Below are 16,491 nucleotides of genomic sequence, written 5' to 3'. Positions count from 1 at the left end.
CATTGCTATGCAGACTACACAGCTCTTAACGACCTCCTCCACTTGTTGCTCAAGGCCCAGGAACCACACCTTGCTCCGGAGTCTACTCTTTGATTTCACGATACCCTGGTGGGTGCCGTGAGCGAGTTCAACGGTGCAGGACCTCAGGCTTGCTGGGAGGACAAGGAAGGGGCCCCTCAGAAGGCAACCATCTTCACTGATGGAGTTCATGCCAGGCATGGTAGAATGCCTGGAGGGTAGACCTGGGTTCCAGGGTGTGGAAGGCCGCCAGGTGTTGTATTGGCCACCAGTCGCCTGACCGGATGGCCTCAACAGCCAGCTGCAAACAGTCGTCCAGGAAGGTGGCTTCTATCACTTCCGTGAGGGGTATGGGAAGTGGTCTTGCGCGTTCTACTATGAGTCTGACATATTCCTCCGTGTCTTGTGCTTCTCTGCTCTCCTGTGGCATGGCCGGACGAGTGTGTCTTCAGATTAAGTCAGCCGGATTGCACATCATTGGTTGATAGTCGAAGGTGAAATCAAATTCTTGCAATTGTAAAATCCATTAATCTATCCTCGGGGTGCCTTGGAGGGTGATTCTTTGAAGAGTGGGAGGAGCAGTTTGTGGCCAGTGAGGACGGTGAAGGGTTTCCATACAGGTACAGATGGAAGAGTCTGCACCCTCAGTGGATGGCGATGGCTTCTCTTTCTATCTGGGAGCATCGCTGTTCAGTGGGTGTCAGAGTTCTACTGGCTTAGGCCACAGGCAACCATTCACCTCAGTCCTGCCTCTGGGCTAGCACATAACTAAGTCTGGTAGGACTAGAATCAATGACCAGCTGAGACTCCCGCTGCAGGTTGAAGTATACAAGTGTAGTGGTAGCTGAGAGAGCTTCTTTGGTATTCCGAAACGCACACTCCTGATCATCTTCCCACTTTCCAGAACCAATTCGAGCCAGACAACTTACCCATCATGTAGTCGACAGTCAAGGTCAGATGTATCCCCTGTTTGATGGCTTGATTTGGTAGTCGCATATCTGCACAGATGCGCACTGCATCAGGCTGCTTTGGTTTCTTGGTGACGACTATCAGAGACAACCACAGGGTTGGCCCTGACACCTTCTCAATGACCCTGGCTTCTTCTAGGAGCTGCAGTTCCTTTTCTCATTTTGGGCAGAGGTGAAAGGCGATCCTTCGGTGCCTCAGTGCGCCTGGGTTGAAAGACTTGTCAATGTGTAGTCAGAGCGAGGACCCTGAAGGCACCCTATGCCCTCGAAGATGACAGCGAACTCTTAAACAAGGATCTCCAGGTCACTGGCAGGAAGGCTGAATGCAAACTGGACAAGGCTCAATCTTTGCGCTGTCTGGCAGCCCAGTAGGAATCCGGACCCTTCCTGCGACACATATATTTTGGTAGTCGTACTGGTGGACTCATGGGGAATGTTTGTTGTGAAAATGCCATGCATTTGTAGTGGTTGGGCATTTCCAAAAGCGTACACTTGTACCCTGGTTGGCCGAAGGTTGGGGGATCCGGCAGGTGCTTGTACACTGCGTACACATGAGGTTAATTGAAGCTCTGGTGTCAGAGCTGATATGGGGTGTCCATGTACTATCAATTGGCATATGGATAGTGTCCGCAGATGAGCACGGGCAGAGCTCACTGTCTTCACCAGGTGGGCCACTTCCTGGTCATCGTCCATGTCGCTGTCAGAACATGAGGAGGGGGAAGCGGCAATGGCTCTTACAGGCTTCCAGGAGCTGGTTGGTACCGCCCGGGGTGTCGAGCGGTACAATTTTGAGAAATGGTTCAACTTTCTACATGGGCTGCATGTCTTTCCTTTTGCAGGGCAATCACCAGGATGGGATAGTGGACCTCCACACCATCTGCAGGAACGGTTCTTAGCCTTTGGTCTGGGCCGTTCAGTCTTGGGCTTGGTGAAGTCCTTGAGTACAGCATTGACTGGTTCAGACTTGACTACGGGGTGGTGCTTCTTCCATGTGCACTGCACGGGCTTTGGACAGCTCTTTAGACTGTCCCAGCGTAAGGACGTACGTTCATACTCATGTTGGGGTCCTGGAGGATGTGCTCACTTAGTTTCAAGGGCGCAGACCCTTGGATGAATTGGGCTGTTACTTCACCTTCCTCGTTCGGAAGCATGCAGGTGCTGGCCAGCTCTTTTAAATGGGCGTGGAAATCATCCACTGACTTTTCTGGCTTCTGGTGTGCAGGTCGCAGTAGACATCTCTCGTAGCCAGGATTGGCATAAGGCTTAAAGTGCAACGTGATGGCATTCCTCAGAGTGGTGTACGTGCAGTGTCTATTCAGTGACAGTGTTCGAGGTTTTATGAATGACCAGACCTCCCAGGTGTAGGAATAGTGGAAAGTTTTCTTTCATCAGCAACACTAATGGCTTCACAATAGGTCTCAGGGCGTTCAAGCCAGGCTTTCCAGACGGCAGCCTGTGTGGCTGGTGCCCCTGTTGTCATGAAATTCTGGATGGCGGGTATGTTGCCCATTCCAGATGGCAGTGGGTAGCAGTATGCGGCCGGTTGTAGTCTGGGGGCCCTCTGGGCAGCCACAGCGCATGAGGTGGAGGCTGGTGGTACTATCCCCATAGAGCAGCGAGGGTGGAGGGTGCAGCAACAGCAGACCTGGCACTATGTAGCCAGGGACTATGGGAACATGCGTCTCTGCGTCTCTCTGTAGCAGCTCACTTTGGTGAGATGTACACAATTCTATGTCTCCTCATAGGTCCGCACACAGTTTCCTCTCTATTTCTGTTTTTTTCCCATTTATGTTATGGCACCCCCAGTTGTGGTGAATCTGCTGATGTGGATGTTAAGGCAGATTCCTTAACTCATCCAGAGACAGCAGCTAATTGGCCTCAGGGAGAGGCCACTTACCTGCAGGACTGTTGAGTAAGCGAGCCAGGAGACAAAGCGCCACAGTGGAGAGCTGTGATGCAGATCGAGGAGGACGACCAGGCAGCAGGTAGGGACCAGCTGAATCGGAGCGCTGGTCAAAACAGTGAGGCTGCGTTGGACTCCATGAGGTCATTATGCAGGAGGGCTCATCTCTGAGGACCCAGTCAGCAATTTAGCAAGGTCTCACAAGGCAGGGCGGGTTGCGAGCAGCAGTGGCGAGAGGCAAGGCATGTGTCATTGAATGTGTGGCCCCCCCTCGTCTCTATTAGATGAACAAGTTACTTACCTTAGGTGACGAGTTATCTGGTAGAGACATATTCTAGTTGCAGATTCCTTACCGGCCTACCCATCCTCCCCACTTGCAAACCGATTTCTATGGACATAGTTTCCCCCTTTAGGGCCTTAGCTCTGGTGCACCACTTCAGCTTTCTTCATGGCTCCACACTTTGGTGTGGAAAGTCGTGAAAAGAAACTGATGTCACTGCACTAAGGTGGCGCCTACATTCGACCCTAATGTTATCACAGCGACCACGGCACCAACGAGGGTACTGCTCCAAGAAAAGTCTCTGGATCCAGTCTGACGCCTGGAGAAATTCTAAGGTAAGGAATCTGCAACTAGAAGTCTCTATCAGATGTGTGTATTTATACAAAACACATCTGGTGACAAACAATTATAACAGCCAGGAGCACTACTGTGCTCTGGCTGGGCTGCATTTAAAACATAATGCAGTATACACGGCAAAGAAAAGTACCTTGCCCATGTAAGAATACCTACAATATATTAATAAATGACCGCAGGGATGTAACTTGTAAGCCCACCTGGCAGGTTAACTCAATTTCAGGCTGCTGGCAGCAGCGCCGCGTCCCGTCGCCTGGCCGAGAACCCCCTGCAAGCACGTAAGTCGGGTTCTCCAATGGGGGTGGCGGGTATTGTGTGTGTATGTGATTGTGCTTGTGTGCGTTCATGCGGGTGTGAGGCGTATGTAGTGCGTATGTGCATGAATAGGTGTAAGTGTACATGTATGTTGTGGTGTGTGATTGCGTGTGTGCTAGTATATGTTTGCAAGTGTTGCTGTGTGTGTGTGTGTATGAATGTACGCATGCGTGGGTGAATGTGGGTACTCGTGTGTGTATGAGTGTGTATGTATGTGCATGTAGGTGTGTGTATGTGGGGGGTCAGGAGGGCGAGGTGGAGGGTGGGTGAGGGGGTGGGGGAGACCCCTAACAGTGCCAGGGAACGAATTCCCTGGCACTGATAGTGCCTACCGCCAAGGTTTTCGTGGCGGTACAGAAGCCAAGGAAACCATGGCGGTGGGCAGAGTCATAATGCCATGGCCATTTGGCTCTAAGTGCGGGCTTTGATCCTTGGATGACCTTTTACCCTTTCTTGGCCTATGCCCTGCCATAGAACACTGGCCTAAATAAAACAGCGGAAACCTAGATAATTCACCAACAAACTCAGGGCCTCAAAACCTAAGAGCTTAGAAATGGTAGAAATGAAGAACAAGTTACTTATCTTCAGTAATGCCTTATCTGGTAGAGACTCTATCTAGCCATAAATTCCTTACCATAGAATTTTCCTCAGGCATCAGAATGGATCTGGAATTTTTTTTAGTGAGCAGTGCCCCTGCGCTCCACTAGATGGAGTCGATCAACTCTGAGTGGCATCATTGGACTCATTTTGCACCTGGGTGTCATGTGCATTGCCTATACAGGCACCAACCCAGCATGCTGACGTCAGTTTCTTTTACGACTTTCCATCCCAGGAGCGCAGAGCCACGAAGAACACTGACTCCTGGTGTAGAACACAAGGGCTCTGAAAGGGGAACCGCCCTGACCCAATAATCTGCTCACAGAGTGGGGAGGATGGGTGGGTCGGTAAGGAATCTGTAGCTAGACAGAGATTCTACCACATAAGGCGTTACTGAAGGAAATTAACTTGTTCATCTGATACAGACTTCTAGCTGCAGCTTCCTTACCTTTGAATAGATACCCAAGCAATAAATCCATGGAGGTGGGTCGGCCAGATAGATTATACCAAAGGTCTTGCAAGACCGAACAGGCAAAGAGCCCTCTGATCTCTACCTCTCCCAGATGTCCGTCCCATCCCAGCAGTGACAATTCTATACATGGTTGAGGAAGAAAGAAGGGTCTGCCACTGACCCAATCGCGGTTCGTTAGCCACCACTGCAGATTCTTTGTAGTTCCCTCCAAGATCTGGACCATGTTGGAGAGATTCCCCTGATGCTGCTCCCACTGGAACCTAGGGTCCCACTGCTTAACCCACATATGCTAGTAGGCATGTGACATAAGCAGTATGCAGAAGGCTGTGAGGCCCAACAGCCTCAGTCAGTCCAACCTAAACCCAGGATGGAGGCAGAAACATTGGTATCAATGCCTGAATATCCTGAACTTACAGTTCGGGATGACATGCCCAAAACCCCTCGGTGTTCAGGACAGCTTCGATGAAAGAGAGCAACTGAGAGGGAGACAGCTTTGACTTCAGTGCATTTATAGTGAAGCCCAGCGAGTGCAGTGTCTGGTGCTGAAAGGCAATGGCCTGAGGCGAGCCTGCCTTTAACAGCCAGTCATCAAGATAGAAGACTAGACCCCTGATTTCTGCAGATTAGCTACAAACTCAGCCATCTCCTTGGCTGGTAAGGCCAAAGGGAAGTATGGTGAACTGAAAGTGTTAATGGCCTACCATGAACAGCAGGTAATGCATGTGGGCAGGCAGGGCAGGAATGCAAAAATAAGCATCATGCAAGTCCAACGCTATCATCCAATCTCCCGAGTCCAGGGCAGGTAGGACTTGAGCGAGGGTGAGCATTTAGAATTTCTCCTTCTTGGAGAAAAAGTTGAGAGGGTGCAGGCATAAGACAGGATGAAGGTCTCTGTCCTTTTTGGGCACCACAATGTAGTGGGAATAGCAACTACAACCTATTTCTGGTGGTCCCACCTTCTCTATGGCTCCTTTGGCCAAGAGAGCTGTCACTTTCTGGCAGAGAAAGAAGAGGTGGTCCTCCGTCAGTCTTTCGGAAGTGGGTGGCATGGGTAGAGGAGAGGTCATGAAGTGGAGGAAGGGGCCCTTTAAGACAATTTGAAGAATCTGACATTATAGACCAACAGTGGGGCAGGTGATGGTGTATCCTGCCTCCCACTGGGTGCCCATCATAAATTAAGGGCAAACTAAAGGGGTTTAAAGGCTGCTGTTGCTGAGTGAGTGGTGAACTGGCCCAACATCTGGCTGCCTGACAAACGAGTTCTGTGGGTACTGTGTCCTCAGCCACACAGAGGTTGGGAAGCGTGTGCACTGTAGTGACATGGTGGGTAAAGACTTGGCTGGAAGTCCCTTCGAAGGTCACAAAAGGAGCAAGGTGGACTGGGTTTGGCAAGCGGCCATGGATAGGCCCAAGGATCTGGCCACAGCCCTACTATAATTGCGGCACTCCAGAGCTGAGCCTACCTTGTCTCCGAAGAGACGGGTGTCATCAAAGGGCATGTGCATAAGCAATGCTTGGACATCCCCTGAAAAGCCAGTCATCCTCAGCCAGGCGTGGTGTCATAACACCATCAATGATGAAACCGATTTGGCCAGAGATTAAGTGGTGTCCAGTCCACATCAGATTGTGAACTTGGCTGCATCTTTCTTGTCAGCAACAGCTTGGGAGAATACTGCCCAGGCCTCCTCTGGAACCATTGGCAGTACCTGCACAACCGTATCCCACAGTGAGTGGTAGTAATACCCCAAAAGGCGTGCAGTGTTCACACAATGCAGTGCCAGGCTGGTGGAAGAAAACATTTTCTTTCCCAAGGTGTTCAGCCTCTTGGATTCCCTGTACAGTGGGAATGTGTGGAATGCACCAGGATTTACACAGGAGGTTGAGGCTTGGAACTCCAAGCTCTCCGGAGTAGGATATTGAGTGAGGAAACTGGGGCAACGGACAATCATCCTGTTCACAGAAGCTCCTGTGCAGTGTTTGGACCAAGACTCTAGTGGAACGTCCGCGAGGGCTTTGTTAAATTGGAAAAACAGTTCTGAGGGAGTCATTCCTGGCTGCAGCACCTCGGTCAAGACATTAGTCTTGACTGTGACTGAAGGCAACCGAAGGTCAAGGACCTCAACTTTCCTTTTCACCACCATTGTAAATGAGGCTCCCTCCTCTGTAGCCAAAGTAGAAGGAGAGAATATTCCAGTATCTGGAGAAGTATCCAGTCCACTGCCGTCAAACAGATCCTCACAACAGTCCAAGATGGAAATTGGGGGCTGATATTCTTTAGGGTCCAGCAACCCCTCCCACTCCTCTTGGAGTCCAAGAACAGGGCTCGGGATGCTGCCTGGGAGGCATGGCCCCAGTCGCGGCAGAGCTGGCATCAGGTGATGCCCTTCCAGCTCTATGTTGGAGTTGGGGATGAGAATAAGGATGGTGCCAGCAGGGAGCGCTGGCGGCACCAGGAGCAGCACCATCAGGACTGACACCAGGGAAGGTATTGGCTGGTATGACTGGCGCCGGTCTGGATTCATCAGTGGATTCAAGGGTCCCCATTAGCGGCAGACCTATTGGTCGGAGATTCACTAGGGGCACATCCTGAATCTGCAGGGCCCAAAGGCACGCTGGAAGATACGGCCACCCGAATATGAGTGGCAGGGCCTCATAAAACTCACAGAGTTGGGCAGGGGTCACTCCAGCTCCTGGAAACGTGGGAAAGCACGAACCCAGGTGATGGCTCAACTGCAGAGCCAGGCCTCGAATGACCACACTGTCGCATCTCAGTGGATAACTTCAATATATGGGATACTCTTTCTTGCTGTAGGACTTACCTGAGTGGCCCAAAAACTTTGAGTGCGACAAAGATCTCAGACTCCACGACCGATCCTGGTACCTTCCTCTCGACTGAGATTGAGACCATCGTGGCCCACTGTGCACTGTAGTACACGGCGAGGAGCGCAGCCCAGTGATGAAGCATGCGACTTTAGTCGATAAGGACTTATGTATACGTTAAAGGATGCTTCCCTTTAGTGACCTGTGAATATGCAATAAGGCAACTTATACAGAATAGTAAGAAAGTGTAACTCATTTTTTCACTAAGCAAGAAAATCCACCTTTAGGGATTTTGTGAAATATCTTTGTTCTCGGAAAACAACACTTTTTTGTTCTTGTTATACCATTGAGAGTAAACAAAAGTAATACCATTTGTTGTTTAATTGGGGAAATATCTGTTGTATGCATTGGTATTCGTCTAAGTGTTGTTTATATTATTTTAGATTGTTTCTGTATACTACGTGTTAATATGACCAACAGAATATCAAAATAATTAAATGTCCCGAAGAAGGTCCATAGTATAAGATCATCCCACTGAGCTACATGGATGATCTAGATTTCACAATCTAACAGCATTGAACAATTTAACACGGAAAGTGGATCATTATTGTATAGTGAGGTATTATGAGAGATGTGACTATTTTTAAAGACTGATGAATGTCTGTAATTATGTAATTTTTCTGTGGTTTTGTTTTACTGAGTTTAACATGCATGTTTTAATTAATTATACATATAAAGTAATATATATATATTCTAATTTCATAGAACATAATTTCTATATTTGTAGTTTCCACGTTAGTTTTTTTTACATTGAGCTCAGGTTGATATTTAAAAGAGTGTCATTGTTGACTGAAATACATTTTATTATTTTAGCAATACCTTGTGGACTTTGTTATTGTTTCTGGTTTTGTTTGTGGACACACACTGAGACCATATTAACTGCCATTTCAACTCAACAGTTCTATCTCTCCTAAATCTAGATCTCTCAGATACATGTAATACAGTCCACAACCTCACAGTACCACATGCATTTTGGAGGCTGAGAATTGATTGTTTTATACCGGATCTAATCAATCCTTGCAAGAAAGCATCAAATCATTAACCCACTCCCCACAAATCATCATGTTTAAACGGCAAAATGGAGCACCTGGTATTCAACATTTAACTCATACTACTTATGTCAGACCACGCCAAGAAATCATCAATTCACACAAATCATTGTTAATTCGAAGAAATACGCTCACTGTGCCCTCTCCCCATGACGGCTAACAGTCTCAAAATGGATGAATGGCAACCACACTAAACTTAAGCAAAAACAGAAATCCTCACTTGAGAGGACTGGCCAACCATCCACATTTTTACCCAGTGACCAAAAAAACTGATAATCCATCAATTCTAGCCAGCAAGATTAGGGACACTGGTGGTAACATGGGTGCGAAGCTTAACTTTCCCCCTCAAGCCAACAAGCCATCAGGTCACTCTGGATGCTAACACTTTTCTCCCTTCCTGAAGTTTCCTCAGTGGGTCGAGACAATCATCCTCTTCCTGCAAGACTATGCCAACAGCATCTACTTGGCATCTCCTGCCTATCTTCCTTATCAGCTCTAGCAGATCCTACACGTGGACAGGTTATTTCTCCACCTCCTACCTTGGAACCTCATCTCATCAGTTCTACAAGGACTGTATTTTGCAACAGGCAATCAACAGTGTATATGTCTTTTTCTTCCAACAAAACTTATGCACTTATCAAAAAGCACCCACACATCTAATATGGCTTGATCACTTCTAATCCCTAGCACCAAGAAACGCCATAAGAGTGGTGGCATTTTTTCCATTCAGAACACTACACTTTTGACTGATGTTAATGAGGAAGCTAACAAAGGTTCTTGGACTGCGGAAAAATTTACTAACCTAAATTATCCCCTTCAAGTCTGATGTATTCTTTATTTCACACTGTGGCAGACTCTAAAGTTTTACTGGATGCAGAGTGAAGTGTGTCGACCATGGACAGACACACTACATTGTATATGGTTATGCAATATGCTTTAACCATGATGTTGCACACTCGTTCAGTCCATTTCACCTGGTCTGGGGATGGATACAAGAAGACAACTTCATCTTGCACCAAATCAGACAAGGCAACAAAGCATGCCGATTGTTGCTTGGCCACAATTTAATAAGGAGACCACATAACTTAAACCACAATACAACTATGCACTGTACCAGCCACATACACATGCTCAGATTAAATTTGACGTAGGCAATCGCACATGCAAGCTCAGACTTGCAATATATCGGAAAGACAACCGGTCACACAAACTCTGTTTGCCACCAAATCAGACAAAGATACAGATGTGATCCTTTATTAAATAACACTTAAACACTGAGCAGCACGGCATTTCATGAATACGTTGTGGGTTATACAAAACCAATTAACCATAACAATTCTTAATTAAGATAGTTCTCTGAATAGCTGGTAAAAATGCATAAACCAGAACATTTGCAAACATTATGCATATTTTGCTCTGTTGCTAATGCCTTTAAAAACTGTAACTAACCTTCAAACTCTAGTGCAGCGATGTATTCCTGTTGGATCCTGTTATGTAATTCTTGTTTCTTTTGATTTGCAGCACTTTCTTCTGGGTTAGCTACAGGAGCAGACGGTTCTGGTGTTCGATCTTGTGACAAAAACATACATGAAATGTAAATATTTAAAAATGTGAAAATGACGGGCATTTTCTGGCAAGAATGATTTTTTACATGCATTTTTACCAGGGCACGGCAATAATTATCTTACTGCTGAAAAAGCAAAGAACAATCTTAAAAAGAATCATAAATAAAAAATGGTAATTGGTGCAAATGTGTGAGGAAAATTGAAAAAAAAAACATTCGTAATAATAAGAACACTAGACTTGTTATGTAATGTAGTACTTCCGCATTACTGAATTGTGGTAGATAATATAATGAAAAACCATGAAAGGTTACCAGGTCGTCTGCACAAGACAAATGGTAACACTACTTGCATAGGCGCCAAAAGCTAGTAGCAATGTAATTACATCAAACGAGTCTTTACAGACAATCATGTGATGGAGATGTCCATCTGTATTAAGCAGCCATGGGCCAGATGTAGCAACCCGTTTGCGACTCGCAAACGGCGAAAATCGCCGTTTGCGACTCGCAAACGTGGGTTTGCAATTCAGAAATGCATATTGCGAGTCGTTACCGACTCGCAATATGCATTTCCGACTCGCAAATAGGAAGGGGTGTTCCCTTCCTATTTGCGAGTCGCATTGGGATGCAATACCATTTGCGACCGCATATGCGGTCGCAAATGGCATCGCAGTTACCATCCACTTCAAGTGGATGGTAACCCAATCGCAAATTGGAAGGGGTCCCCAGTTTGTGACTGGACCCCAAAATATTTTTTCAGGGCAGGGAGTGGTCCAAGGGACCACTCCCTGCCCTGAAAAAAAACCGAAACTAAAGGTTTCGGTTTTTTTTTGAAGTGCAGCTCGTTTTCCCTTAAGGAAAACGGGCTACACGTCAAAAAAAAAAAACTGCTTTATTTAAAAGCAGGTCGCTAACATGGAGGTCTGCTGACGTCAGCAGGCCTCCATGTTAGCGAGTGCCTATACTCGCAATGGGGCCGCAATTTGCGACCCACCTCATGAATATTCATGAGGTGGGTCATTGCGATCCCATTGCGAGTTGCAGTCGGTGTCTGAGACACCGTACTGCATAGCAAGTTGTGACTTGCAAATTGTTTTTTTGCTACATCTGGCCCCATATCCGGCCCGCCACAATGTTTGTTATTCGGACGTGTAGATAGACAAAGGTGAGTTTTCAAATAGTCACTATTAAATGTTAGAGAAGGCCACTTGACAAAGAGGGACCACGTCATAAATGCACCACAAACACTCTAGTGCTTCATTATCCCATTAAGCGTACCAGGTTGAAGGCTTGCTTTACAAATGTTAATGTCACAAAAGAGATTGTAATAACTGGCATTGCCCCTCCTGTTCACACATTTTATGACTGTCAAGAGCTTCACAGTTGAAAGAAACATACACATTTAACTAGGTGAGTTAATGAAATATGTGTTTTCTATAGTCACTGCTTGTTGTAGCACTTACAGCTCTAGGTGTAGTACTGTTAGTAAGATTAATACTAGCATTAAATATCACATTATAGCCAACATTTCATTGAGAATAGCACCATTTCATAGTGAAAGAACCAGCATGCATGTATTGCCTATTTATGTGCGAAAAGGCAAAATGAATGCACATAAGAGCACTGCATATTCAATATCAAACTTTCAAATGCACAGAAAAAGCAACAAGTGACAATACTACACACAGAATATTCAAGTGAAAAGACGCTTGAAGAACAAATAGCAGAAACAAATACATATTATTGTAAACTTGCAAGCAATAAGCAAACCATTGTTGTAAGAGCAATGTCAGCCAATGAAAGAGGACTGCTTTACAAGAGAGAAAGGGAGAGGCAAACAATATTTAATACCAAGGACCAACATGAATCAAATAAGGCAGTACGTAATTAAAGTTTTTAAGCAAACATGAAAAGGAAAGAGAGCTGGTTACACGAGATCATAAGGGGAGAAGACCAAGGGCGTAGCTCCATGGGGGTGTGCGGTGTTTGGGGTGTTACACCCCGCTAGTAATGGTATTACCTAGTAAGTAGTTGGGTACATGTGCTTTCAGTTGGGTATGATGAAGTGTATGTCGGAGTTCACCTGGGATTTTTTCATGAACACGAACTGAAACACAGAAACTCTTTTGCTCCCTTCTCTCTGTTTTGAGGTTCTTAAAAACGTTGATTATTTTACAAAATATTTAGTTTTACGTACCACACTAACAATCCGCACTGCTCTCCCTTTCCACTGCCCCTTTAGCCCTCCATGCCCTGTTTCTCGGACAATGTATATTATCATGATATGACACTGCGATTGTTGGAACATCTGAAGCTCACCTACCCCCCCAACCTTAGTGACCAAGCTACGCATCTGGAGAAGAACAGGTTTAAATTGCAGGAGGGACGGGAGCTCAACAGAGAGCAATTGCAGGAGTTGAGTAGTGGAGAGCAGAAGAACCAGTTAACCAATAAAGAAGTCACAGGAAAATGTCAGAGATCAGAAAGGCAAATCAGACGGGTCCAGTTTGTAAAACGGTGTCAACTATGAGATGATGAACACAATTTTGAATGATAAAAGAGAAGCAGTGATCTTCTCGTCCTCCAAGCCTTTTCAGCTTATAATTCAAGCCATTTGCTACCCTCATCCAAATCAGAGACTTCTGCGTTTATGTGTACAGTGATGATACGAGTATCCTCTGTAATTTACAAAGGGATTCAGAGGTCATATCTTCAGTGCAGACAGGGTACCTCAGCAGTAACTGTCACAAATTGAAAAACAATCAACGTACTCATGTATGTGGGAAGAGATTGCGAAATATTCCCGATCTATATTTGTTCAGTGTATTTCATTGATTCTTAGGGTCAATGCAGAAGCATATTCTTGTTTTTATCCAAAGATTATTCACATGAATGTCATGTCCCCACATTAAATCTGGAAACAGATAACCACTGCTACCATCTTTAAATAGCGCCTGTTTGGACAATGGAAATTAATTGTGGATTGGCCTTCCACTTAAGTGCCTTTATTGACTTCTAATAGAATGTGTTGAATTTAATTAACTTTCTCTGGCCACGTATACCAGTGATGGAACGTGTCTCTCACTTCGTAAATACAGACCTCGTGTACACAAGGTACAGATGGATTATGATATTTCCCAGTCATCATAAAAATTTCAAACCACAGAAAGTCTGCTGGTCATCAGCTGGTGTTTGCTGTGTAGCTGGAGTCAGGTTACTCACGGGGCTGGTACTGACTTTAAGGGTAAGGAAGAAATGAAGTATTTCAGTGTGTTTCTGAAGGTGGTGGGGGTAAGAAAGGACTTTCGAAATGTCGTCTATCTTCGAATCCGGGGATTCCGTAAGAAATTTCTGTCCATTCTGCCTCCTAAATGTTTTAGGCTTTTGCAGGCTTGTAAGTCATTCAAACGTAAGACAGAAAACCTCAAGCTGGATTCAGTGGAGATATCGACAAAAAGCCAGGGTCTCTTTCTGTTTTTTAGGACAGCGCTAAACCAGACTGTCATGGTCTGAACTATTTCTTGGTGACACAGCTGCTCCTATGTAAAACTAAAATCGATGCCGTGGCACAGTCCAGTTTATAATTCTAGCGTGTGCTTGAGCCATTCATGGATTCCTCTGACAACACCACGAGAGAATTAAACATCTCACAGTCAAGTGAGATAAACAACTTCCCTACTTCACCGTCTCTCAAAAACTGCATTGTTTGAATGGTTAATGAGGGGAGGGGGAAATCCCTATGAATTTAATTAGTGTATGGTTTGAGTTGCCCGTAGGCCTATTGCATCCTATTGTGTTTTACAGTGTTTGCACTACTTTCTGACTGTTTTCCTTACCTGACTTGGTTAGTTGTGTATATTTTGTGTATGTTAATACCTCCTAAGGGAGTATATCCTCAGATATTTTTGGCACATTGTCACTAAAATAAAGTACCTTTATTTTGACTAACTATGAGTATTGTCTTTCTTATGATATAGTACCTATATGATATAAGTGGTATTGCATGAGCTTTCCATGTCTCCTAGTTCAGCCTTGGCTGCTCTGCTATAACTACCTTTATCAGCCTAAGCTGCTAGAACACTACTACACTCTACTAATAAGGGATAACTGAACCTGGCATAAGGTGTAAGTACCATTGGTACCCACTACAAGCCAGGCCAGCCTCCTACACTGCCCCTACCAACTCAGACACTTCCTGGAGAAGAGAGCCTGAACCAGAACCTGCATCCTGCCAAGAAGGCCTGTCTGGCTGCCCAAACTACTCACCTGACTGCTTTCTGTGAAGGGCTGCTGCTTTGCTGTTGCCCTGCTGCCTTGCTACTCTCTGGCTGTGGTGAGAAGTGCTCTCCAAGTGCTTGGATAGAGCTTGTTTCCTGTTCGCTGAAGTCTCAGGACCAAAAAGACTTCATCTCTACAAGAAGGACTTCTTGTCTGGTGAAAATTGATGCACAACCTGCACCGCAGTAAAAGATTCACTGCACGCCGAACCGGAATGATGCAGCCCGACTTTGCAACGAGAAGATCGACGCAGCGTCAGTGTAGCGACCGGAAATATGACGCACAGCCCATTGGATCGACGCACAGCTGAGCCGGACCGACGCAGCCCAACTTCCAGGGAGGAATCGACACAGCGCCTGCCGTGCAGTAGAAATTTCCACGCAACGCCCACTGGATCGACGCAGCCTGTGTGACTTCATCCTGTCAGCGCCGGAAATCCACGCATTATCCCCGGTGCGTCCCAAAACCTTGCAACCCGAAGAGGATCCAAGACCGAGCACCAGAAATCGAAGCACAGCCGTCCCTGCATGAAAGCTAAATGACGCATTGCCGTGTGCGGCCTGAGAAATCGACGCACACCCCCTTGTTTTCCACGCATCTCCTCCTCTGCGGTTCTTTGCGGAGATTTTGAATGCGAACCAGGTACTTTGTGCTTGAAAGAAACATTTATTGGTTTTCAAAGACTAAAGAAACTTTATATCACTTTTACAATCTAATTGTTTTGACGTGCATCTTATCAGATAAATATATGTTTTTCTAAACACTGTGTGGTGTATTTTTTGTGGTGTTATACTGTGTTATTGCATGATTTATTGCACAAGTACTTTACATATTGCCTTCTAAGTTAAGCCTGACTGCTCAGTGCCGAGCTACCAGAGGGAGGGCCCAGGATAATTTGGATTGTGTGTGACTTACTCTGACTAGAGAGAGGGTCCTTGCTTGGACAGAGGGTAACCTGACTGCCAACCAAAGATCCCATTTCTAACACCTATGGACACACATACTACCTCAACTGCAGACAATTCACTTCTCTGTAAACTGGCAGCCTAAGGGTTTGTTCTGCAGGGGGTTGGGCCTACTTGTCCCAAGGACAAAATAAACATGAAAACTTGTTGCCCTTGACCCCAAACAATATGTTCCAGGTGATAGGAATTCTACATCCCTGAATGTTTGAAATATGGTTATATGAACAATGATACAGGGGTAATATTGCTTGTCAATTGTAAATGTAATAGGGTATGATGAACTGTGAAGAAGGTATGTTTTAATCTTTGTTTTTACCGTATGTATATGACTTGTTATATGAGTAATAGACTGTCGGAAGGTATTTCTACAAAATAATAATAAACAATCTTGATTTTTATATGATGGAGACAGAGTGGGGAAGGACTATTGTTGTGTAAAGGAGGCTGGCCTGGGTTGTAGTGAGTACCTAAGGTACTTACACCTTATACCAGGTCCAGTTATCCCTTATTAGTGAAATTTAGTCAGTGTCTAAAAGCCAGGCTCGCTAGGGGTATTGTGGTTGAGCAGCCAAGGACTAACTAGGAGACATGCAAAGCTAATGCAATACCACTGTAGTCACACAGTACTCACACACATGAAAGAAAATACTCAGTGTTACAAAAATAAATGTACTTTATTTTGGGGACACAAATGCCAAAAATACCTTAGAGACTATATTCCCTTAGGAGGTAAGTAATATACACAGTATATACATTAGAATGCAGAAATAGCTGTAAAAACAGTTGGAAAAGAGTGTAACTAGTGAAAATCACAATAGGTAGAAATGGGCCTAGTGGGAACACAAACCATA

General features: G+C 45.5%; 1 protein-coding gene across 2 annotated transcripts in view; it reads right to left on the bottom strand.

Annotated features, from left to right (window-relative positions):
- Window positions 1-16,491, bottom strand: part of SPEF2 (sperm flagellar 2) — a 736,330-nt gene that overhangs the window by 302,102 nt on the left and 417,737 nt on the right. For both annotated transcript variants that reach the window (XM_069220893.1, XM_069220901.1), the window contains one exon: window positions 10,286-10,405. In XM_069220893.1, coding sequence (XP_069076994.1) covers window positions 10,286-10,405 — 120 coding nt within the window. The remainder of the gene's footprint in view (window positions 1-10,285; window positions 10,406-16,491) is intronic.

The sequence above is a fragment of the Pleurodeles waltl genome, chromosome 1_1 (genome assembly GCF_031143425.1).
Source record: "Pleurodeles waltl isolate 20211129_DDA chromosome 1_1, aPleWal1.hap1.20221129, whole genome shotgun sequence".
Classification (NCBI taxonomy): domain Eukaryota; kingdom Metazoa; phylum Chordata; class Amphibia; order Caudata; family Salamandridae; genus Pleurodeles; species Pleurodeles waltl.
Note: the sequence above shows the minus strand (reverse complement) of the source record. Positions and strands in the feature narration are given on the sequence as shown.